This window comes from Colobus angolensis, unplaced genomic scaffold (assembly GCF_000951035.1).
Source record: "Colobus angolensis palliatus isolate OR3802 unplaced genomic scaffold, Cang.pa_1.0 Scaffold469, whole genome shotgun sequence".
Taxonomy (NCBI): Eukaryota; Metazoa; Chordata; class Mammalia; order Primates; family Cercopithecidae; genus Colobus; species Colobus angolensis.
This window is the reverse complement of record NW_012118143.1, coordinates 621,492-646,070: the sequence shown is the minus strand read 5'-3', so window position 1 is coordinate 646,070 and position 24,579 is coordinate 621,492. Positions and strand designations below refer to the sequence as shown.

The 24,579-nt window shown below is 36.9% G+C and overlaps 1 protein-coding gene across 1 annotated transcript in view; it reads left to right on the top strand.

Annotated features, from left to right (window-relative positions):
- The window catches only part of NRK (Nik related kinase), a 134,620-nt gene that overhangs the window by 4,597 nt on the left and 105,444 nt on the right, over positions 1-24,579 (top strand). Inside the window, exon 2 of the mRNA XM_011958335.1 lies at positions 3,315-3,380. Within this exon, the coding sequence (XP_011813725.1) occupies positions 3,315-3,380 (66 nt within the window). The remainder of the gene's footprint in view (positions 1-3,314; positions 3,381-24,579) is intronic.

The following is a 24,579-nucleotide window of genomic DNA, read 5'->3' as shown; positions in this document are numbered from 1 at the left end:
AAATTTCTTGCTACTCATGTTGACCATTTTTGGTTCCCTTTTCTCCTTAATCTCTGCCGTATTTGGTTCTGTGGATCAGCCTCTGCTTTGAAATTCTCTCCCTTGACCAGTTAACACTGCTTTCTATTGGCTCTTTTCCTTCCAGTTACTCCCACCCCTGGCTTTTATTAAAATTAGCCATCAAGATGGTCTTTCTTCCCTGCCCTTGAATTCAGGAGACAGAAACAACTCCCCAGAATTTGAGATTTCAGTGGGCAGGGAGACTAGGACTTTTAAACTGCAGGAGATAATTTAGATGCATAGAAAGAGATAACGAAAGTACAACAGGTTTGTCTAACAGTTTATGGTTCAAAAATGTTTTCAGACTTGGATTTTTAGTACTTTATTGTAAGACAAACTTTAGAAATTAGTTTCTTCTTTACTGACCATTTTGTATACCCAAATGGGACATCAAGACATACCAACCCCCCCAAATAATCTCCAAATTGGTATAGCACTCATAGATACGAACATCTATCCTCTTCTGTTTTTCTTATCTCAAGGTGGCAGGGCAGAGGAAAGGACCAAATAATTATGGAGACTCCTCTGACGTGAAACTTTTGTTTTCATAGTGACCAAAAAGATTGTTCCTTTCCAATTCTTCCTTCCTTGGAAATCCAAAATAAACTTGCTCTGACTGTAAGTCCAAAATATATGAGGAATTTGGCATTGTTAACCTAGTATTAAGCATAGTCCTTCTCCTCTTTTCCCCAATTTAACGTTTAGTCTTGAAAGAGAGTAGCATGGAGATGGGGAACAAAAAATAGCATTTAGGACTAAAGAAAACAATATAGTCTTAGAATATATGAATATTAAGTTGAGCTGCCTTTAAGATGAAATTTTTTAAATGTTCTTTTATTAAACATGAGTATGAAAGATGGTTTGGTCATTTGAGAGCAGAAAACAAGTTTCCTGACATAGATATGAGGCCTCCATGAATATCTACAGGCATTTTATTCTAGTCCATTTCCTTGGTGTCTTTTTTGAATAGTTAGATAACTGTATTCAAATCAGGGTAAAGTTTTTATGTTATTGAGGACTAGAGAAAGGAATAAAGAAATTTAAGACTGTGCTCAAAGACTCAAAAATACAGGTCATACAGATGTTACAATAATTCTCTAATATATGTTATCTTTTCCAGCTAAAATGCAGCGTTAACTATAGCAAAGAATAGTTTACCAATAGGAATCAGGTAACATGTTTGATTATTTTGACAGATGGCCAAAGACTGTTTCTCCAGAATTAACAATGTCTAAAATAAATCCCTTAATGATATCCATCACATAAATGTGCTACGGTGATAAAGTCTTCAACTCAGTCCCTAGTAACTTTTTTGTTGGCTTTTCTCTTGTAAATCTTTCAATGAGTTATAACAAAAGTGATATGCTTAATAATAAGGATAATATAATGATCTATTTTTACTTCTTAGATCCTAAAAATTGTCTTTTTAGATAAATTACATGTTTGTTGGGAGTATATTTCCTAAACTATTTGTTTGAAATAACTGTGTATTGTGATCTTAACTTTGATGATCATTTTGAAAAACTAAGCTGCTAGGCTGCTGCTTAATCTAACAATGCTTTTATCAATTCAGTGGAAAATCTAGATTTTAGAATGATTGATAGGTTGTGATTTTCATCTGTAGAATTTTAGAGCTGGGAGATTACCTATCACAATACTTTTATTTTATATATGTGAAAACTGAATCCCGGAGAGAATAAATAACTTACCCAGAGTCATATAGTTAATTAATGGTAGAGCTGGGGCTAAAATTCAAGTCTTCTGACTCTCTGTCCAGTTGGATACTTATTGAATGATGTAATCCCAAAGCTGTGTCATTTTCCTATGAGAGTTTTGCTAGATTACACAAATATCATGGCAGTTTTAAGGAGTTTATAATTTCATTCATCTAAGTTGCATATGCTCAATAGTTTTCCTGTTTAGCTTGTATTTATCACAGCAATCAAAATGTTTTCAAACAGGATTAAACAACGTTTGTGTATATAAAATAAATTTTCAATAAGGTATGTGAATTTCCAAGAATTTGCCAATGTTCTTACCATTTTGTGTATAAATTGGCATCTACTCATGCCTCATATAAGTTTTACTAAAATAGCAAAATAGGCTTCTCGACTGAAAGTTCAAACAGTGATAAAATTCAAGAAACCGTGTTTTGTGGTGAACAATCAAGGAGTACCCATATTTAAAGGTAAGAAAACAATACTTGAAGATAAATATGGAAGCCTCACAACTCTATCCCAAAACATGTTATGTTTTGTTTCCTATGATGCCACATTTAGGGTTAAGTCACAGAAAACGTCACTTTGTGCCATGAACAGGTATTTAGCAGATGCAAAGTTTAACTTTTAAAAAATTGTCTAATTTTCTTAAAATGATGCTCTTTTAATATCATGATCTTGCTTTGTCATTCATATTTAGAGATGGTATTTCTTTCTTGAGAGCTGTTACAGGTTGGTGCAAAAGTAACTGCAGTTTTGCCATTATTCTAATGCCAAAACCACAATTACTTTTGCATCAACCTGTAATTCAAATAAGTCGTCTAAACTTTGTATCCAACATCTAGTCATTATTGTTGCATGTTAAATTTTCTGCTTGTCTAGTTATCACTCAAAAGAATAATATCGGCTGGGCACGGTGGCTCACACCTGTAATCCCAGCACTTTGGGAAGCTGAGGCAGGTGGATCACGAGGTCAGGAGTTCGAGACCAGCCTGGCCAACATGGAGAAAATAAACTAGGTGTGGTGGCACACGCCAGTAATCCCAGCTACTCGGGAGGCTGAGGCAGGAGAATCACTTGAATCCTGGAGGCGGAGGTTGCAGTGAGCCAAGATCACGCCATTGCACGCCAGTCTGGGCAACATGAGTGAAACTCTGTCTCAAAAACAAAACAAACAAAAAAAAGTAATATTAAAATAAAAGAGCACTTCCATTGCAAGTAAATGAACTTATTTCTATTTTATCTTTCTAATTACCTCATTGTTATGCCTCAGTCTTACATAATTGTGTGCATTTTACAGTTTTATGATAAATAATTACATGACTACTTAATGTCCATACTGCTTATTCTTTTTAATAAATGAATATAGTCAGTTCAAGGAGATTGTGACATGTCTATTCTTTTGGTAAATGACATTTAAGTTCTTCCCATGTAAATTTAAACAGAACAAGGAAGATTGGAAATACTGCTTAAGATAGTTGAATGCTCGCCTAATTTCCTACGAAGATTGACAGTTTTTGTTTTACTTTTTTGCAGGATCCAACTGGAATATTCTCACTAGATAAAACCATTGGCCTTGGTACTTACGGCAAAATCTATTTGGTAAGTTGACTTACATTATTTATTCATTCTTCATTTTCTAATGACAACAAAGATTGTGAGTCAGACCTTCACAATGCAAATCACATAATGCCAAAATATGGCATTTCACTTTGAGAGATAAACCAAATTAGATAGCCCAGTGACACCTGTAAGAATTACTGTTTATTATCACAAAAGTGGATTGGCTAATCTGTAGTGAACCAACCACCCAAACATAACATCTAAAAATTAGCAGAAAATAAGTAAAGTCACCAATGGAAAATGGAAGTGATTCAAATAAGATATACCCAATAAGATATTACTTGTATTATAGTATACATCCATACCATTCTAATTACTCACATTCAACTGAAAACTGAATATTATTAAAAGGAATGTTTCCATAACATTCTATATCATACTGTGTACTTGAGTGTGCACATGTGTGATAAAATTTGCTAAAGAATCTAACAAGAAAAAGTCTGAATTTATTTAGTGATTGCTTATTAAACACTAAGTATGTGCAGATGCTGTGATAGTCTCTGGGAATAAAATGATGAACACAGCAGATAAGGTCTCTGCTTTTTTGTGGCTTATGGTTGAGAAATGTATTGATTGAGTTTGTATATGTTGTATGTGTGGGGGTTGTTGGAGCCACGCATTACATAAGTAAGCACACAAGTAACTGTATACGTCTGTATCTGTGGGTTCCACATCTGTGGATTCAACCAACGTTGGATCAAAAATTTAAAAAATACATAATGTATAGACTTTTGTTCTTGTCATTATTCCCTAATCAATAAAGTATAACAACTATTTACATAGCATTTACATTGAATTAAATGTTATAAGTAATCTAGTCTCATTTAAATTATACTGGAGTATATGAGTGAGTAGGTTATATGCAAAAAAAATTAGTATGCCATTATATATCAGGGACTTGAGCATCCCCTGATTTTGGTGTACACAGTAGGCCCTGAAACCATTCCCCCACAGATACTGAGGGATGACTGTAATTGCAACTGTGATATAAGATCTGTAAGAAAATTCTTGGTGATATAAAAGCATAAAGCAAGGGGGTTTAATTTAGATTGAAAGGTCAGTGTTGATCTCCCACTCCCTGGAAAGGGAAAGTGACCATTAAACTGATATCAGGAGGATAAATATGAGGTAACCAAAAAAAGGTGTGGTTGTGGAGGATGATGTTACTACATTCTAGGTGGAGGTATGGACAGTGTTAAGTGCTGGTTTGGGGCAGAGTGTTTTAGTAGCCATATCACACTGATCAGGTACCTTTCTACTCTCTAATAAGGGGAATTGACATTTTCTCAATCTTGTGTAATGTTCTATACAATTGCAGTGCTCTTTTTTCCCAGGCCTGTTGCTAAAAAATCGGATTACTGTCCTTAGGCTGATCCTTACAGCAGACTGATCACAGGTCCTCTACATATAGGTTGTGTAGAGGTGTCTTAATATAAGCCCAGAGGAAGGGGCTTCTTTCTAGTTCAGAAAAGGGTGCCCTTTTTCTTGCCAAGTCTTGCAACTTTGGGACTACATCTACACAGAGGGGCTTCTTTTCTTATTCATCTGCCCAAGTAGGAATGGAGGATGCTTTTTAAACTTTGCACAAAGCTCCTATAGGGCCTGCTGCTGTGGCTCACTCCTGTAATCCCAATACTTTGGGAGATGAAGGCAGGAGGATTGCTCGAAGCCAGAGCTTTGAGATGATCCTGGGCAACAAAACAAGACACCATTTCTACAAAAAATTAAAAAGTTAGCCCGGTGCAGTGGGTGTGCACCTGTAGTCTTAGCTACTCAGGAGTCTAAGGCAGAAGGATCACTTGAACCCAGGTGCTTGAGACTGCAGTGGATTATGTTTACACCACTGCCCTCCAGTCTGGGTGACAGAGCAAGACCTTATCTCTTAAAAAATAAAAATAATAAAATAATAAATTAAATAAAGCACCCATAGCATAGAAACTGAGTAGTAGAAATAGCATGTGGACAGGTCTTAAAAACAGAAAGAACCTTGGTGAATATAGGGAACAGAGGGAATGTTAGTATTCATGACCAAATCTTTTCAAACCATTTTGATCATATCTATTAACAGGTCCAATAAGCTGTAGACGGTGATATGATATAGACTGAAATATATTGTTTATGCTACCTCAATTGCATCCTGTGCTGAACGATTATGTAACATTTATGTGATCTAGGTCAGTTTTGCCACCTTATACATAGATACCTGCATCTTATACATAGACAGAATATTTATGGTACATTTACAGTCTCCATGGCGCTATTCACATTTTAGTTCCTTAGGGTGTGTGTGTAAGTGTGTGTGTATACTTGTTCTGATTCAAATGTACAGAGTCACCAGATGTAAGAAATAAAAAGCTCAGAGTCATATAAGGTAAGAAGCAAGGTTAAAATTAGGCAACAAAGAAAGATGGCTGCTCATTATCATTCATGTGATAACGAACTTTGATGGCACCAAAAGAAGAAAAGTAAGAGGGTAAAATGGTAAGTTGTGCATGTGAATATCCTTTTTTAAAACTCAGAGTTTATTGGGGTATAATATATATTTGTAAGGTTAACTCTTTTAAGTGTACAACTTTATGAGTTTGGACAAATGCATACAGTCATATAACTGCCACCACAATGAAGATTTTCAATGTACATCTTAAACTAATCACAGTCTAGATTCAAGGAGTATTCTACCTCTTCACTGTGTGGTGTCCCAACTGGTGTACTAGGGTTATGGCTGTCATCTATTTTGCTTTTACATATGCTACAAACCCACAAAACGACTGTACTTTCCCTATACTCATTCTTTTCCACTTTTCACTATTACTATTTTTAAAATTTAGCCAATCAATTATCTTTTACAGCAATTAAAAGTCAGAAAAAGTCTTTTACGTTTATCTTCATTTTAACCATTTCTGGAATCTTCATTTCTTTGTGTAGATCCAACTTTCTCTCTGGTATGTAGAACTTAAGCCTGAAAAACTTCCTCTAGTATTTCTTATAGTCCAAGGCTGCTGGGTAATGAATTCTCTGTTTTTGTATGAAAAGTCTTAATTTCTCCTTCAGTTCTGAAAGATATTCACACTGTATATAGAATTGTGGATTGAGAGTTATTATTTTTTCTTTCTCTCAGCAGTTTAAACACACCAATTTGTCTTCAGACTTGCATAGTTTCTGAAGTCTGCTGTAATTCTTGCCTTTGCTCCTTTATATTTTGTCTCTGGCTTCCTTTAAGATTTTTCTCTTTGTCTTTGTTTTACAGCAGTTTAAATATGAAATGTCTGGAGGGGTGTGTGTGTGTGTGTTTTGAAAGGATATTTATCTGAGATAATGTTTAGAGATCTTTGGGGTTCTCTGAGCTTCCTGGACGTGTGGTTTGACATATTTCATTATTTGGGAGAAATTTTTGGCCTTTATCTTTTCAAATATTTTTTTCTACTCTATTTGCTTTCTTCTTCTTTTGGAAATCCAATTTCATATGTGTTAGGCCTTTTGATATTATCCCTCAGTTCTTAAATGCTGTGTTTTGGAGTGTGTTCGTGTGTGTTTCATCCTTTTTTTCTCTTTGTGTTTCAATTTTGATCAATTTTTTTTCTATCTTCACTTTCACTGATTCCCTTCTCAGCTGTTTCAAGTCTGCTTATGAGACCGTCAAGGACATTCTTCAACAATACTACTGTTTTTCATTTCTAGCATCTCTACCTGACTGTTTAATAGTTAACATGTGTACTGAAATCCCCTATTTGTCTATTCATATTTTTCATTAAAACATTTCATGCATTAATCATAGTTATGTTAAATTCTCTGTCTGATGGATTCAACATCTAAGTCATCTCTGAGGCTGGTTATGTTGATTGCTTTGTCTCTTGAGAATGTTTTTTATTTTGCTTTATTTCATAATTTTTATTTAAATGACATAGTATGTAGAACAGTAGAGATTAAAGTAAATAGTACTTATTTCTTGAAATGGGCACACTTTTTCAGTGAGGTTGTTTATATGAGAATTCACTCAATCTAATAAAAAGATAAACTACGTTTGAGTTACGTTTTTGATATGGTTACTCTCAGTTCACTACCAGCTTCAGATTCCTCTAATACCTTGTGCGTATGTGGGGGTTGGTCTTCTGGAGAGTTTTTCTGAATATCCCTGTTCTTTTCTCAACTTTCCATCTTCCCTGTCTATCTGTGCCTCAGAGAGATTCTCTCTCCATGTTGTTGCCCTCCCCTGATGGTATACTGCTATTGCTTCTTATTAAGTGCTTATTGGTCTGGTGGTGTGGGCAGGGAGAAATGCTCTGTTTTTATGCTTCAACCTCAGTCTTGTAAGATCCTGGGCCTCTGTGTCACAGGAGTGGGACTTTCTTAGTTATCCTTTCCCTCTTCTAGTGGTAGGATACTTCTAATTGTTTGGGCCCACAACTAATTCTTGTCCTTCCCCCAGAATTGGAGGAATTTTTTTCTGTTTTTACCTTTCCCCAGCTGCAATAGATCTTCATCTTTACCCTGGGGAGAATACACTTTGCTGCCTTTCCCCTAGGGCTTAAGACTTTTATTCATGAAAGGGAAAGGAACTGGATCTGGTTTCCTACCTTTTCCACTGCAGTGGCTACTCATCTCCAACTGATCTGTACCATAAATCTGCATGTTTGTATAAATTTGTCATGTGTCTAAGGCTTCCAAGGGTTCTATACTCTCATGCTAACCCACATTTGCTCTTTAGCCATTCACTAAAAAATTTGCATGCTTGTAACCAAAATATCTCATGCATCCCATAAATATATACACCTATTATGTGCCCACAAAAATTAAAAAAAAAACAAAGAAAAATTTAATTGAATTCTTTATACCTGCTTCTGTTGTGACCTTGTGTTCCCTCTACAGCCACAAGTGAGCTAGTGCTCATGTCCCATCTCTTTTTGCAGGTGCTTGTCTTTCTTCAGACCTCAGGCTAGTTGGTTGCCTTTAGACTTCTCTCTAGATTGAAGAAAAGTTATGATTACATAGATTATTCAGCTTATTCTTGTTGTGAGGTTGGATGTGGCACTCTTTCCAATTTTCACATCCTCATCAAAAGCAAAAAGTCCACGTTAATTCCTTTTAACTGAATGTTCTTGAAGAATCTACCATATGCTAGATCCTCCTGTACACATTTACAAATCCTAAGAATTTTCTGTGTACCTACTCAGATCCAGAGATAGACAATAATTTCTAACATCAGATATTCAAAGTACAAACTTCTGTGTTATAGAAGCTAAATGCTTACAGAAACTTTATTTACACCAGAATGATTTTCGTCTGTCACTCATTGACTTTACCTCTTTTTTTCTACCTCTAATTACTATAAAAATGTTTGGGATGGTGGTGCTATACACTGATAACACCCTCATGGAAAACAATCTGGAGTATGTAAATAAACACTTTAAAAATGTTTATTCTCTTCACACCAATAATTCAACTTTTGGAAATATATGATAAACATCCCAGACATAGAAAAACATGTAGATATACATTGCAGAAGAAACGTAGCATATTCTGGTGAAAAAAGGGCGTGCTTTGAACCAGGCAGACCTGATTGAGTGCTTACTTAGCCATTAACTAGCTATAACCTTGAGCAGGTCACTTAAACTAAGTTTAAGTTTCCTTATTTATAAAATGGGACTAATAATACCTACCTTGGGATTTGCTATAAAATATCAAAACAATATACATATATATACACACTTATATTTGGAATATGGTAAATATCTGCTAAATGGCAGTTATTGTCGTCATTATTGTTTCTATTATTTTTAAAAAGTTCAATGACAATAGTTTAAAAAGATGGAAATAAACTACTTTTTAAAAAGTTAATATATCATTGTCCTATAAAGCAATATTTATGAAGTTATCTAGCAGCATAGAACCATGCTTAAGGTCTTAAGTAAAGTATTCCATATTATATGTGTGCCCCAATTACAGCTATGTTAAAACACGCAGATTAAAAAATGGTGAATTAATGATTAGAATAGTGAGATATTGGATTTTTCTTTTCTAATGTCTGTAATATAATATTTAAGTACAGAACATCTATATCTGTATGTATATTTTACATATTATATATATATGTGTGTGTGTTAGACAGTACCAAATGTTGTATAAATAACCTGTACTGCAAAATAGAAGCATGATACCATTCAAAATTAATGTCAGAGTGACTCATAGAGTCCTTTGCTTTTTCAGTGCTGCCAACCACATCCCCTGCTGGAGTTTGTTTTGGTTAAAGTCTCTCCAATGTCTTCCAGCTTGTTTCCAAGGCCTCGTTCCCTGGCAGGTTTCCAGCTGTCTGCTGAGGTCTGTGCACATTGAAATGAAGGCTGAGTCTCACACTACTATTGTAATCCTTTTCCTTTCCTTCTTTTCCTCTAATTAGATGCCTATCTTCTCACCTTCTCCCACCTCCTGCCAGTTCAAACCTCACTTGAAATTGTGGGTTCTATTTTTCTCTCTTTTTAGGAGAGAAAGTACTGCTTTTCTTTCTTTCTTTCTTTCTTTTTTTTTTTTTTTTTTGCCCCAGTAGGGTTAGAGAACATAGTTTTCTCCTCACCTTTAACTGCTAGTCTCATAGTTTATGGGTCGTCATTTTAATTGGAGGAATGTTTAGTATTTGATCATGTGAAGCCATATTAGAAAAAAGAAAATAGGTTGGAACTCATTTTTAATGGTACTATTAAGAACAAATAATTTCCCCAAGAGCAATAGACACAGAAAGACCACAGTACTAAGAAATAGACCAAGACCTTTAGGGTGGCAACGTTGGAGGTGGCAACCTGACTCTCCCAGTAACTGACAGTAAACGTGCTCTTGACTTTCTGGGCCCATTCCTTCAACAATAAAACAAATGTATTAGGCTCAATAATCTCCAGGCTTTCTTCTGGCTCTGAGATATTGCACCTAGTACAGTGCCTGGCACTCAGTAAAATGTAACCTATTCTTATTCTTACTGTCATCAGCATAATTATAGTAATCCTATCATCACTTCTCTACCTTACACAGTAGAAGATGATTATTGGCTATTAGCTGGAGTAGTTTCACTTTTTAACAAATAAAATGATTTTTAACATGTTTTTCTATTCTTTCTTCTATTTCACCACCTGAGAGTGAGACCTGATTTTTAGCTCAGTAACTAATAAGACACTCAATGTGAAGGTAAAACTGGGTAGCAGGTTTATTGGGATGGTAGGAATGCTTCATTGTATGTTATATGTCATCTAACACCATTTTGTTAAGTATAATACTAGTGAGGTGAGACAATGAATTGGATATCCAGAATGAACGAGTTTGCCTTGGCCCTTCATGAGGTCTTGACTACACCCCTAATATCAATCACCTACTCCTACGTTACCATTTGCAGGTGGTGAGGACAGAAAAAGGAATGGGAAAGGATTCAAGGCAACCATTTCAAGCAAGGGAAAAATTCACCTGAAATAGAGTAAATTTCTAAGTTGGGCATACAGCCTAATTGCCATGTATGCTAATGCCTAGTTGAAATTCAGTTAAATACTGGTGAAAGAAAGGGACCACCCCAAGTTTCTTAGTGTTCCAACACCTAAAAACACACCATGGCCATAAGTAAGCATCCATCCTTGAAAGAAATCACAGGAGTCATCTGTCTCTTGGTGGTCAGTAGATTAAGTGAGATATATGAAGGTCACAGTCAGGAGCAATTTCCTGAATTGTTTGCATTCTGAAAGTATTAACATTAAATATGGAAATTTCTTTTCAAAACAATGCATCACCCTTAAATTTGGTGTTATAAATCACCACCTGACACATCGCTTTTACTTGCAAACCTCACCAGACAGGTGAGATTTAAGTTTATTAGTTATATTTTCTGGATTTGAAGTTGGTGCAGGGAATGGGAATGGAAAGGAAGGAAAAGAATGTTGTCCTCAAAGTTGATGACATACAATTTATGATGTTTTAAATTACGTTTCAGAAACACAGTGCTGACATTTGGGTTGCCTGGCCACTGGGCCTATTGGACGGGGATCTGAGTATTTTTCCTTTAAGGCTGAAATTATACTGTTTATTTGCCTACCAAATGTCTAGCACCGTGAATGCTTTCTTTTTAGGTAGGAAAGTTTCTTCACATCCTTGCCATTTTGCAAATATAGCTTAATTAAGTCAGCCAACAAATAATGCTTGAGCACCCATAAAGCACATAGCACTATGTGTTTCATTATACATTGCAAGTTTCTGAAGCAGGAGCTGAAGCTGAATTGAGGCCACAGGCATACTAGGCTATTGTGCCTTCATAGTACAGTGCCACAAGTCCAGAGTTATGTCTTGGTTCCATCTTCATCCTGTGACATTGTGATAATGTGCCTCAAAAGTAGGGATTGGTCTTTCTTAAGGAACCCTCAGGCTACTCTAGCATAGGAAACATTAAATTTACCTATTAAATAACATTGCTTTGAATGTGTAAACCATTCTGTAATAAAAATTCAAAAAATACATTTATTGAATGCACACTATGTCCCAAGTACCATGTTACATACTAGGTGCTAGTTAGAATGATCAGACTACATTTTTTAGGAGTGGTCATTTTTATTAAGTTAGTTTTAGTAGATATAAGAAAGGAAGTATTTTCTGTATGACCGTGACCACTTTATTTGAAGAGGGAGTGATGGGTAATGGAAAGGAATGAGAGAGGTTGGAAAAAATGAAAAGAGGAAATTGGGACATAGTTTTTTTGTTTTTGTTCCTGGATGTAGAAAGTCTAATGAAGCTTCTAAAGAATGAGACTCCAAGAACAAGCTTTTCCTCAATAAGAGAACAGGTTGAATATTTGCAATGGGGGTGAAAAAAACAGCATAGGCTAAATAAATTGAGACTCAGGGGGCCAAATTAGTGGAAATTGCTGAGGCTTACAGGCCTTGGAGGAAAATGGAGTATTTCTATCTTGGCTGTGACAACTCTCCAACTGTGGAATAAAATCCAGGCCTCTGAGTTGCAGGCTTGACTTTTTCTTAATATGTTATACCAAAATTTTCTTTTGCTTCCCAATAAATCTTGAGGGAGGATGAAGCAGTTAGTAGCTGACAGGTATGAAAGGGGAAAGTAAAGGTCATGGGATTTCTGCTCCCAAGAGGTCATAATTATTTTTCACAACTACTTTAATCTGTTTAATATGTTCACAGATATATATTGGGAAGGAATTCAAATTATGTGTTTGGTGTATTGGGGTAACACAAAATATATTATGTCATTTCTGCAGATGCTTAATCCAGTTGATTGTTATAAAGTTCTTCCAGGAGCAGGAAAAAATAAATTTAAATATTTGGAGACAAATACACATTTCTAAACAAAAGCCAAAACTAATAAATTCTTTATAGCATGGTGGCTTTGGTCAACCAGATAAAAACATACCAATTATGAAAATCTTTATGAAACGTAAGTATAAATCTCTGGGGAAATAATGCAGTTACCTGAAAATAGATATACAAAATTGCCTCATTGCTGCTAAACTTATATATTTAATGCTATTTTTAATGTATCAGTCCTAGGAAAATTTATCTGTATAATATTTTATAAACCACTTTAAAGAGTGGTGAGGGTGGGTTGGGCAGTGTTAGAAGTAATAATGTAATCTTTAGTGTATCAAAAAGCAAATTTTGTTTTATTTTGCTTTTGCGTATATATGTACGTATATATATATATATATATATATATATATATATAATTATGGTCAGCTTTTCAGAGTAAATTCTGTTAAGGTGGTTAAAGTATCAAGAGTTCTTTCTTTAGTTTATCCTCCAGTAATTGACCACTAAAAACTAGTTAACTTGGTCCTCATCACATTTCATGAAACACGCTTTGGAAAATAGCACTTCAGCAGTTGTTACTCTTGAAATAAGAATAGTCCTAACCTGATTTTATGACTTCCAGCATTGTACCATACTTGTGCATCTGTGTCTAAGGTAGTCGTGTGGGTGGTGCCAAAATTGCACTTGGTGATTAATGTGCTGCTGTAGCTCTCTGAGGGTGTCAAAAGAAAAGCGGAAGCTCTTATAATTTTATGATGCTGAGGCTACTCTGAAGGCAGGCTCCTAAAAAGAAGCTTATCAGTAAGACTAAATTAAGATATCAAAGAATATAAAAAAATATAAGCAGATCTTTATCCTGCAGTTTTATTTTTTCCTGCTTACTTACACCCAGGTTGTAATAAATTCCTCCTCTACCAGAGCATAAAAAGAGGGAAAATGAAGTGTCAATTGTGTATTATTTCAATTGAAGAAATTATGATATGGTGGTAGTTTATGTGTAATTGTGTTAGAAAACTAAGAAAGCTCCTTTTGGGTTTGTCCTTCTTAGGCAGAGTCCCTTTATGACTAGGAAAAGAAGGTTAGATTGTTCAGGGTCCCCTGAGGGAAGGAAGATTGATTATATTCTAAGCACTGCCAGTAACATTTTGTATAAATCATTAACTCTGAAAACAAAACAAAACAAAACAAAAATACTACCATGATTTAAAAGGAGAAGTCCAAGAATCCTCAGAGAAAGACAGCTTTTCTTGACTCTGAGAAATATAAAATAAAATAAATTAAATTATTGAGTGTTTGAATTGGGTGAGAAAAAGATGGAGATTTAAATATTAGTCACTTTAGAGATAGTGACCTCAATGTTCTAAAAACGGATAACATTTACTGAGTGTTTACAGCTCACAAGAGCATTATGAGGTGACTACCATTGTTTTCATCATCCTACCATGTCACAAATGAGGAAATAGGATTCAAGAACTTGAGTTACTGAATAGGTTCACAAAGCTAGGATATTGCCTTGCAAAGTCAGGATTTAAACCAAAATTTGCTTGACCCCAGGTCTGTATCTTAATCATAATATAGTATATTGAGCTCGACAGATACAAGCCAAAGTCAAAAAGCATTCAATTAGATTAGCCAGTTGAAAAAACAATCTGCCCAAGTGCAAAAATTTACAAGAAACTGCTGAGTTGAGGTCGGTAATGAAGATCATTAATGATGTGTCCCTCCAACATATTTGTTTCCTTCCTGATGGGCACTAAGACAGTCTAGTCTTAGGGTCTTTTTCTGGAACTTAATAGACTTCAGAAATGGGTGTGCACAAGCAGATAGTCTTTACAGGATACTCAAAGCTCATGACTAAATTTCTACTCAGACTCCTGGAAGCCATGAGAAGGTAGAGAAGTACTTACTGTCAACCTCTTCACTCTCTTCTTGTGGGCAGAGGCTCATCTCTGAGGCAAGGGTGTTTTTCCTGTTTTATTGCTTCTACTGGGATCCCTGGAGAAGAGGGAAACAACAAAGGTTCATTGAAAGTTAGTGCTTCCCTTATAGATGATTGGTTTCTGACTGGTAGGAATTTTAAAAATCAACACATTAAAAAACAGTTTGTGTATTTTCTAATGAATGGATTTCTGAAAACATGAGTGAAGATTAAAATATGTAAAACTTAGGGGACCCTCATTTGTTCCCTGCCTGAGAACAGAGATGCCAGAGTCTGGGCTGAATAAATTACATGTAGGTCGAAGTGGCTATAGCTTAGAAGGTTAGAGGGTGGCAGAGGCAGAGAGTTAAGCAGGTGGATGGAAACAGTAGGGGTTTGCAGGTGAGGAGGCAAATACAAGGTGTGCTATTTAAGTAAAATTGTTCTTATATTGTTCTCATCAGATGAGCATGCAAGTTTGAACAGAAATTACAGCTTTAAGACTTTCCTCATGGTTAACCTCTACAAGAATTTTGCAAGCAGCTGAATTCCTCCCACCTTTCCACAAAATGAAGTGTTGCAATGACAGTAGAAAACGAGTTACAAAGCTTGGGGTGGATGCCTAAGAATTCATTAGTCTATAGTTCATGAATTTCTTTAAGGGCAGGAACCTGGACTGTTTCGTTTCAAATCTATTCTTAGAATACCTAGTAAAATGCATTGTACATATTAGGCAGCAGGGCATAAGGGATAAATTGCAAGCAGAAATTTCAATGCAGACTGTTTTGTATATTTTCTGTTACCCACACTCATATGCTCCTTTTATTAGTAGTAGTATCATTCCACAAGCAGATGTTATGAGAAACATTGGCTATGTTCAAAAAATCTATCTTAATCACCTTTGTGATCTCTTTGGGACTAGCACAATACCGTATACATATGGGTGCTTCATACAATTTCTTCTGGAACTAAAACGATATGTGCAAAAGTGACCCCCCTCCCGTATGACTATTTTTACAGGGGCTCTCTGCAGATGTGCCTTGATGGAAAGGACTGAGCAGTGACACCCTGTTAAGCCAATGCTGGAGACAGATCGGCCTTTCAAAATTTTACCACCTAAGTAACTTTCTATTCTGACTATAAAAAGGTGGCACTGTGTAGAGATAAATATTTCCAAAGGATGGAAATATTAGCCTTACTTTTTTATTACTTTCTGCTGAATGAGTCATTTAGGAAGCTTGAAAGAGTATATTTTTTCTCTGGGTACTGTAGTTTGCTGTAGTGTTATTGGCATGGCCAAGTATAAGGATGGCTTCAAGAGAGTCTCATACCTTCAGGAAGATGTCTAGAATATGTGTAAATATTTCCTGACTTGGAGGATTGGCAGCTGTTAGAAAGAAAAACACATATAAATAAGAGCCTACAAATGCCCTTGCTTCTTGTGGCCTTCTACCTACGATTGGCAGTTGCTGTAATGGTTTTTTAAAATTACCTTAAATTTTAGTAAATTTCAAAAAAGAAAATTAAATGGCTTGAAATGTTAAACTCTAAAAGCTTCAGTAATGTTTATTTTGCAGGTCCTGCACTGTGTGCGTGTTGGGGGGGGGTGCTTTTTCCGTCCCATGTCCTAGGAAAACCCTGTCAGTCTGAACAGTTGGTCACCATATGTATATGCTTGATTTATGCCTTTTCATACTTTAACAACATATTTTACTCCATAAGAGGTAGTGGTATCTTCCCCTCTACTGCACTAAGAGCAAGGAGGAACATACATGAGTAGAAAGGTGCCTACTAGTTTAAAAGAAGTGTGAAATCAAGAGATGATACTGGTAGGGAGCAGAGTCTGTGTATATCCCAGCCAGTGCAATGTGAAAATTTGGTTTGACTGATTTTTTCACCACCACCACTACTGCCCCCACCCCAAAATATACAGACATAATTAGTTGGTTATTTGATGGAAATTACCAAAATGTTTGTTGGAATCTGGGACACATAACCTTACTAAAATGGAAAATGATTCTTTTACATTGCATCCAAATGCCTTTCAGGACTTCTCAGGCAGATCTGAATGTCTGGATTCAAGGGAAGGAGATTAGTGAAGTATAATTCACTGTCAACCTACCTTTCTGAGGCCCTTCAGATGGGATACCCGGGAATGAGGCCAGAACGTTCCAGATAAACCTCCCCCCATTTCCTCTACTTTTATGAATCTGGCAGTGGTATGAGTGATAGGTGAGTTGCATCAGGAGAGAGTTTACAGAAATCCATATGGCTGGCTAATGTATACAAGATAATTTGTTTAAAAAAATAAATAGCAAAGTAGCTATTTTCATGATGCCATTGAGATTGACCTGTAAAGCCTTCCTCACTCCACAAAACAGGAGAATTTGTAATTTTTAAATAGACAAAATATCTGCCTCTCAGCAGCTGGTGTATATAGTAATGTGCTCCCAGCTCCATTGTAAGTGCTCATATCTTTTGAGTTCTGTTGATGTTGTGAATCGCCTTGCCATTTACTTGTGTTTTATATATAATTATGCACTTGGTGGAAAACTACAATTCAGTTTGAATGAATTACAGTAACAGAGATTTAGTGCCTGAGGATGTGTCTGTAGGTTTATATGGAAGCAAAAGCCATTTGAGTTTCTAATGATGCCACTTGCCCTCTATTTGCATTGAAACATGCAGAATGAGATGTGGACCCAAGCAATTTACTTAACCTCAGTCAAGTTTTTTCATTCTAAAAAAAGCTGTGAGGGCAGGGACTAGATAATATTCATTGTTTCTTTTATATTCCCTGCAGTAGCACTGTGCTGAATCAAACTTTGTTGGTTAATTCTATATTTTGTGGTTTTCCTTATTCAAATCTTATATTCCAGGGCCCTGATGACCAGATAGAAGGGTGAAGGAATAGAGCCTGGGAAGCAGGGAAAGAGAGAAATAGGATACAAGAGACCTTAGAACTAGGGTTGCCAGATTTGGCAAATAAAAATACAGGATACCAAGTTAAATCTGATTTTGATGGAGAACAAATACATTTTTAATGTATGTCCCAACAGCATATAGTTATACTAAAAAAATGTTTATTTGAAATTCAAATTTAAGTGGGCATGTTCTGTACTTTATTTGCCAACCTTATACAGAACCAGCTTTACCCCCGTCACAGATTTGCCACCTGACAATGTCATGTTAAGAAAGAAGAAAGAAACTGACTCTCCCACCTGCTGTGGTGTGGCAGAGAATCCCAGATCAGCCTATCTAAGAAGCTGCCAAAGGGTGGGGAGGAGGTGGTCTTCTGGTCCCAGAACAGCTGCTACTCCTCCCTGCTTCTTCTGGCAAATGTTTTGTGGTGCTTTCAGAGCTTTATAGGAATGCTGCTTTGCTGGCAGCTGTAGGGATCATTGACTCCAGGTGAGTAATTCTCACCTCATTGAGAGGCTGGGTCAAGAAAAAAAGAAGAGTTTTCTCCTTAACATGCCAAGGAGAGCATTTGCCTGCTCAGTCCCCTAGGCTACAGAAGAGAATCAAGGTCACTCTGGGTTTATTTTTCCCTACCCCATAAGGGAAAGGGCTCAGAGTTGGTGACTTGAATTGATTAGTCACTCTCCAGTTTTATTATACTTAATATAGGCCTAAGCCTCTAGTGTGATTGCAACCAATATCAATCAATGATGTTGATTTTTTTGGTGAAAGATCTTATGTTCTTCTGTTTCACAGGCCAGGCTATCACTGGCTTTAATCTATAGATTTCTCACAGAAAGACCATTTGTGTCATTTAGAGCCCCGTTGCATGCGGTCCATCTCTGTGATTTTTAAGTTAAATTACTCATTTTATCTGTGGTATTGGGAAATTCACCTTAAGGAAGGATATGTAGGACATGAATGGTCAGTGTGTGAAGTGGAATTGAGGCAGATTGCCAGCAGAACTGCTTAAATTCAACTGTCATATCACCCTGCTCTTAATTCTGTCAACATAGCTCAGAGAATATACTATTTTTTTTCCGTTTTGTAAATAATGTTCCTCGAGGATAAATGACAATCTGCAAAGGAATAACACTTCTTTAGATCCTAAAAAGATTCCAAAAGAGGCAGCAATACACTGTAGATCTCCAGATGATGTAATATTGTTAGTTATGTCCTCTCTGAATTTGCTAAGAGTCTTAGTGGAGAGAGAGATAGAGTCAGAAACAGTGTCACCATCTCTCAGCCCTCGGGAACTTCATTTGCTGTACTTTCTACCATCATCAACTCTCTTTCTAGTTCTTCAGGAAAATTAGTTTCTCATTAAAAAGTGGGGGAGACTATTTGCTGTAATGTACAGAAGTAAAATAAATAAGTCTTAGATTCTAGCCAATTACAGTTCAAGATACCTTTAATTAACAGCTTACTGTATACCAGATACTATTCTATATGCTTTATAGGCATTAAGTCATTTGATCCTCATAGGAATCCCGTGAAGTAGTTTTTATAAATGTTATTCTCATTTTGTATATGTAACTGAAGCATAGTGAAGTTAAATAACTTGTCTAAAGTCATGCAGTAAGTGTCTGAGCCAGGTCTGTAATGAGATATCCCTGGCCTGTAAAGCCCTCACTTTTAACTGTGCCATATAAAACTATAGAAGAATTGTTAAATTAAAAAAAAAGAAGTACATTTGTACATGATATACTCAAATCAGTAAAGAACTGGAAGGTAGTTCCACCAGGCCCCCAAGGAACATTTATAACGAGGATCCAATGTCTACAACTCTCCCAGTTCCAGTACCATTATTATTTTCCTCTAGTCTGTGTCAAAGAGACTTTCTAATGAAAACAGAGAGAATTAATGAATTATATTTTCAGTCATTTGATAAAGCCAAATTACATGGCACATTTTATGGGGAATATTAGAAACTACTTGAAAAAATAATTAGCCATCCATGAAGTGCCTGTTCTGAATAGTAAATATTTAAGAAAGATTCAATTAAATTTTCTAAGAACTAGCTTTTTATTACAGAATAAGTTTTATGTAAAATATTTCAACAGCAGCATGCCCAGTGCACAATATAGTTTTGGAACCAACCAGAACAGGAATAAATTAGGCATGCTATTGATACCGTGCTACACTATTTCAAAACGGAAAGTTCTTCTCTCAAAAACACTAGACAGTTGAAGCATTTAAAAGACTAATCATTTTGATAAGAACCCTGACCAGGAAGGTATCAGTTTAGGTTCATGGAATACATTTTAGGTTGTCAGCTGAAAATTCATGTAGAGACTTACTTTGACATGTTTAGAGTATGCAGCTTTCATCTTTCTATAATCACGTCATACTAGTCCCCTGCCATGCCACAGTGGGAGTATGTGCTTTGGTGTCACATAGATCTGACTTTAACTCATAGCTCCATGAGGTGAGTGACCAGGGAGTGAGTTGCCTAACTTCCCTAAGCCACAGTTTCAGAAAAATAATGGAGACAATAAAACACATTATGCAATGTGTGTCTTATCATCCCATGAAATAACAGGCAAAAGTTTTTTTATCAATATGGAGACTAGTATTAAAATGTTATTAGCATCACAAGTGGACAAATTGGTAGATAAATGACTTTAATACAAAGTTTATTTTAATATTCACTAATCTGAAGCTGAGGCAGATGAGGAAGAATCAAATTTTACCACAGGACAGAGCTGGTAGGACTCCATTCAGGTCATAGGTCAATCCATTATTTATAGATAAGAAAACTCAAGCCCTGAGAGGGGAAGTGACTTCCTTTAGGTCAAATAACTAAAGATGTAGAGCGTCCCTTTGCTATAGAAATACCACGTCCTTCTCCTTCCCTAACTCACTCCCACTTACTCAAGGTTTCCCAGATATTACCTAATACTCTAATTTCCAGGTACTCATCCTCTAAGTATCTTACTTCTAGGAATCTGAAGGTGAAATATCTCATTACTTTTCCTTCTCACATAAAATTGTGAATAATTAAAATGGTGGTAATTCTGATTGATAGTAATAGCTATTCTTATTGTAACAGTGAAACTATAATACTTTTCAAATTAGAGATGATTCAGATGTACCTCCAGAATCTTATGAGTGACAGCTATGAGTAAATGATATTATTCAATTTAAGTTAAGGAGGCTTATTGATGTTCATCAAAATACAAGGAGAAAAATATCTCATAAATCAGCCTTAAGTTACTGCAGCCTCTAACAAATGAACCTCTATGTTCAGTTCACATCAGCCCCACTTCACATCTCTTTTTTTTAAGTTATTTCATTTTAATTTTATATCTCACCTCCTCATTCTTTCTTTAGATACTGACAATTTCAGTGTGGTTAACAACTGTGACTGATAGGAATCTTTTCAATATTTTTGGACAGAATCTGGAAATATATTAATGATTTATTAGTTGATTTTCCAGAATCTGTTTCCACCATTCTTATCTTCATATGCTTTTTGTTATTATGTAAAATGTTGGTAATTTGTCTCTGGTATATTAGATTTTGTTGAACATTTGAAAGCACTGAATCAAATCAAAGTTTAGCCTGCCTGCCTTGCCTTAAAATGTCTCTCTGTATTGTGTCTTATGCGGCCCTTTGTATTAGTCTGTTTTCATGCTGCTGATAAAGACATATCAGAGATTGGGAATGAAAAGAGGTTTAATTGGACTTACAGTTCTGTATGGCTGGGGAGGCATCAAAATCCTGGTGGGAGGTGAAAGGCACTTCTTGTATGGTGGTGGCAAGAGAAAATGAGGAAGAAGCAAGAGTGGAAACCTGAATAAACCCATCAGCTCTCATGAGACTTATTCGCTATCATGAGAATAGCATGGGAAAGACTGGCCCCCATGATTCAATTACCTCCCCCTGGGTCCCTCCCACAACACTTGGCAATTCTGGGAGATCCAATTCAAGTTGATATTTGGGTGGAGAGACAGCCAAACCATATCATACCACCCCTGGCCCCTCCAAATCTCATGTCCTCATATTATAAAACTAATCATGCCTTCCCAACAGTCCTATGTTAACCCAAAAGTCCACAGTCCAAAGTCTCATCTGAGACAAGGCAAGTCCCTTCTGCCTATGAGTCTGTAAAATAAAAAGTTAATTACTTTCCAGGTACAAGGAGGGTACCAGAATTGTGTAAATATACCTGCTGCAAATGGGAGAAATTGGCCAAAACACAGGGGTTACAGGGCCCATGCAAGTCCAAAATCCAGCGGGGCAGTCAATTTTAAAGCTCCAAAATGATCTCCTTTGAATCCAGGTCTCACATTCAGGTCACACTGATACAATACATGGGTTCCCATGGTCTTGGGCAGCTCCACCTCTGTGGCTTTGCAGGGTAAATATGTATTCCCTCCTGGCTGCTTTCATGGGCTGGCATTGAGTGTCTGCAGCTTTTCCAGGTGCACAGTTCAAGCAGTTGGTGGATTTACAATTCTGGGGTCTGGAGGATGGTGGCCTTCTTCTCACAGCTCCACTAGGTGATGCCCCAGCAGGGACTCTGTATGGGGGCTCCAACCCCACATTTTCCTTCTGCACTGCCCTAGCAGAGGTTCTCCATGAGGGCCCCACCCCTGCAGCAAACTTTTGCCTGGCCATCCAGGCATTTCCATACATCTTCTGAAAGCTAGGCGGAGGTTCCCAAACCTCAATTCTTGACTTCAGTGCACCTACAGGCTCAACACCATGTGGAAGATGCAAAGGCTTGGTGCTTGCACCCTCTGAAGCCACAGCCTGAGCTCTACATTAGCCCCGTTAGGCTATAGCTGTAGTGGCTGGGACACAGGGCACCAAGTCTCTAGGCTGCACATAGCATGGGGACCCTGGGCCCAGCCCACAAAACCACTTTTTCCTCCTGGGCCTCCAGGCCTGTGATGGGAGGGGCTGCCATGAAGGTCTCTGACATGGCTTGGAGACATTTTCCCCATTGTCTTGGTGATTAACATTTGGCTCCTCATTATTTATGCAAATCTGCATCCGACTTGAATTTCTCCTCAAAAATGGATTTTTCTTTTCTACTGCATCATCAGGCTGCAAATTTTCCAAACTTTTATGCTCTGTTTCCCTTTTAAAATGGAATGTTTTTAGCAGCACCCAAGTCACCTTTTGAATGCTTTGCTGCTTAGAAATTTCTTTGGCCAGATACCCTAAATCATCTCTCTCAAGTTCAAAGTTCCACAAATCTCTAGGGCAGGGACAAAATGCCGCCAGTCTCTTTGCTAAAACATAACAAGAGTCCTTTGCTCCAGTTCCCGACAAGTTCCTCATCTCTATCTGAGACCACCTCAGCCTGGACTTTGTTGTCCATATTGCTGTTAGTATTTTGGGCAAAGCCATTCAGCAAGTCTCTAGGAAGTTCCAAACTTTCTCACATTTTCCTTTCTTCTTCTGAGCCCTCCAAACTGTTCCAACCTCTGCCTATTACCCAGTTCCAAAATCACTTGCACATTTTCGGGTATCTTTTCAGCAATGCCCCACTCCACTGGCACCAATTTACTGTAATAGTAGTCCATTTTCATGCTGCTGATTAACACATACCCCAGACTGGTAAGAAAAAAGAGGTTTAATTGGACTTGGATTTACAATTCCACATGATTCTGGGGCGGCCTCAGAATCATGGCGGGAGGCTAAAGGCACTTCTCACATGGTGGTGACAGAGAAATGAGGAAGAAACTAAAGCAAAAACCCCTGATAGAGCCATCAGATCTCATGAGATTTATTCCTTATCACAAGAATAGCATGAGAGAGAATGGCCCCAATGATTCAATTACCTCCCCATGGGTCCCTCCTACAACATGTGGGAATTCTGGAAGATACAATTCAAGTTGAGATTTGGGTGGAGACACAGCCAAACCATATCACCCTGAAACTGGTCAAATAATTGCTAATACTAGATATGCAGGGTGGTAGGAGGCAGTGAGGGATAGAGCATGAATGAACAGATCATGGATCTCAATGTTGCATTCTTTCCAGAGTAATCCACAATCTGACATGAATTGAGAAACTGTGTTTCAGCAACATTGTGAGCAGAGGTAGCAGCAGGCCTGGACTTGCTCCCCTCTGATGGAACAAAATGCCCTTATTTCTGTATTTCTGTGGTTCTTAAGTAAGGGTGCACACCAAAATCTTCTGGAGGAATTATTTGAAAATGCAAATGCTCACGACCCACCCTAAACGATTCTGATTGGGAACCACTGCTTAGTTGAATTTGAGATTCTATGTGTAAACTAAAAATGTCAGAGAGGGTTTATTACCTTTTTCAGATGGTGAAAAAATTACGCATATGTATTGGGAAGGAAGAGATTGGACTTAATGTGGTGTGATTTGCAGAAAAGATATCTCAGACCAAAAATACGTTCCACAGACCAGCCTTCCACATTTCTCAAAATTCCAATTATTAGAGTCATTCTTTTGGACTTCTTATTAGAAATCACCTGTTCAAGTCTATATTATAAATTAAGTAATGCATTAAACCACTAATTAATACTTTAGCACAGATAAGAGTGAGTCTCACCTTAATCCCAAGGGAAATGAGGCACATGGCAGGTAAATTATTTCTGATGGGTGTGAGAGAGTTGAGAAGAGAGTTTTGTAAAAAGGGTAATGGTTTCTTAACAAAGCAAAGCGAGATGTAGCACCTCTGTAAAATGAGAGAACCCTAAGGGCACCGTGGGAGGGGAGGGGACTGAAGGCAAGGTACACTTTTGCCAGAGGTTATCCAATTGCCCTTGGTGAAGGGAGCCTGCTTTTTTCTCTTACAGGATCAAGTCTCTCTTGGTTACAATGACCCTCCACTGACCCTGGTTCATTTAAATGCAAAACAACAAAAGGGGAAAGGCTGAAGGGATTTAATCCCACCATTTAGGCTACACAGTATTAAACATCTGATTGATTTGGCCCATTCAGTGAAGAGAAAGCACACACTGTACATTCAAAGCAACTGTTTGAGTTTATTTGGGGAAACAGTGAAACCATATTAGATAAA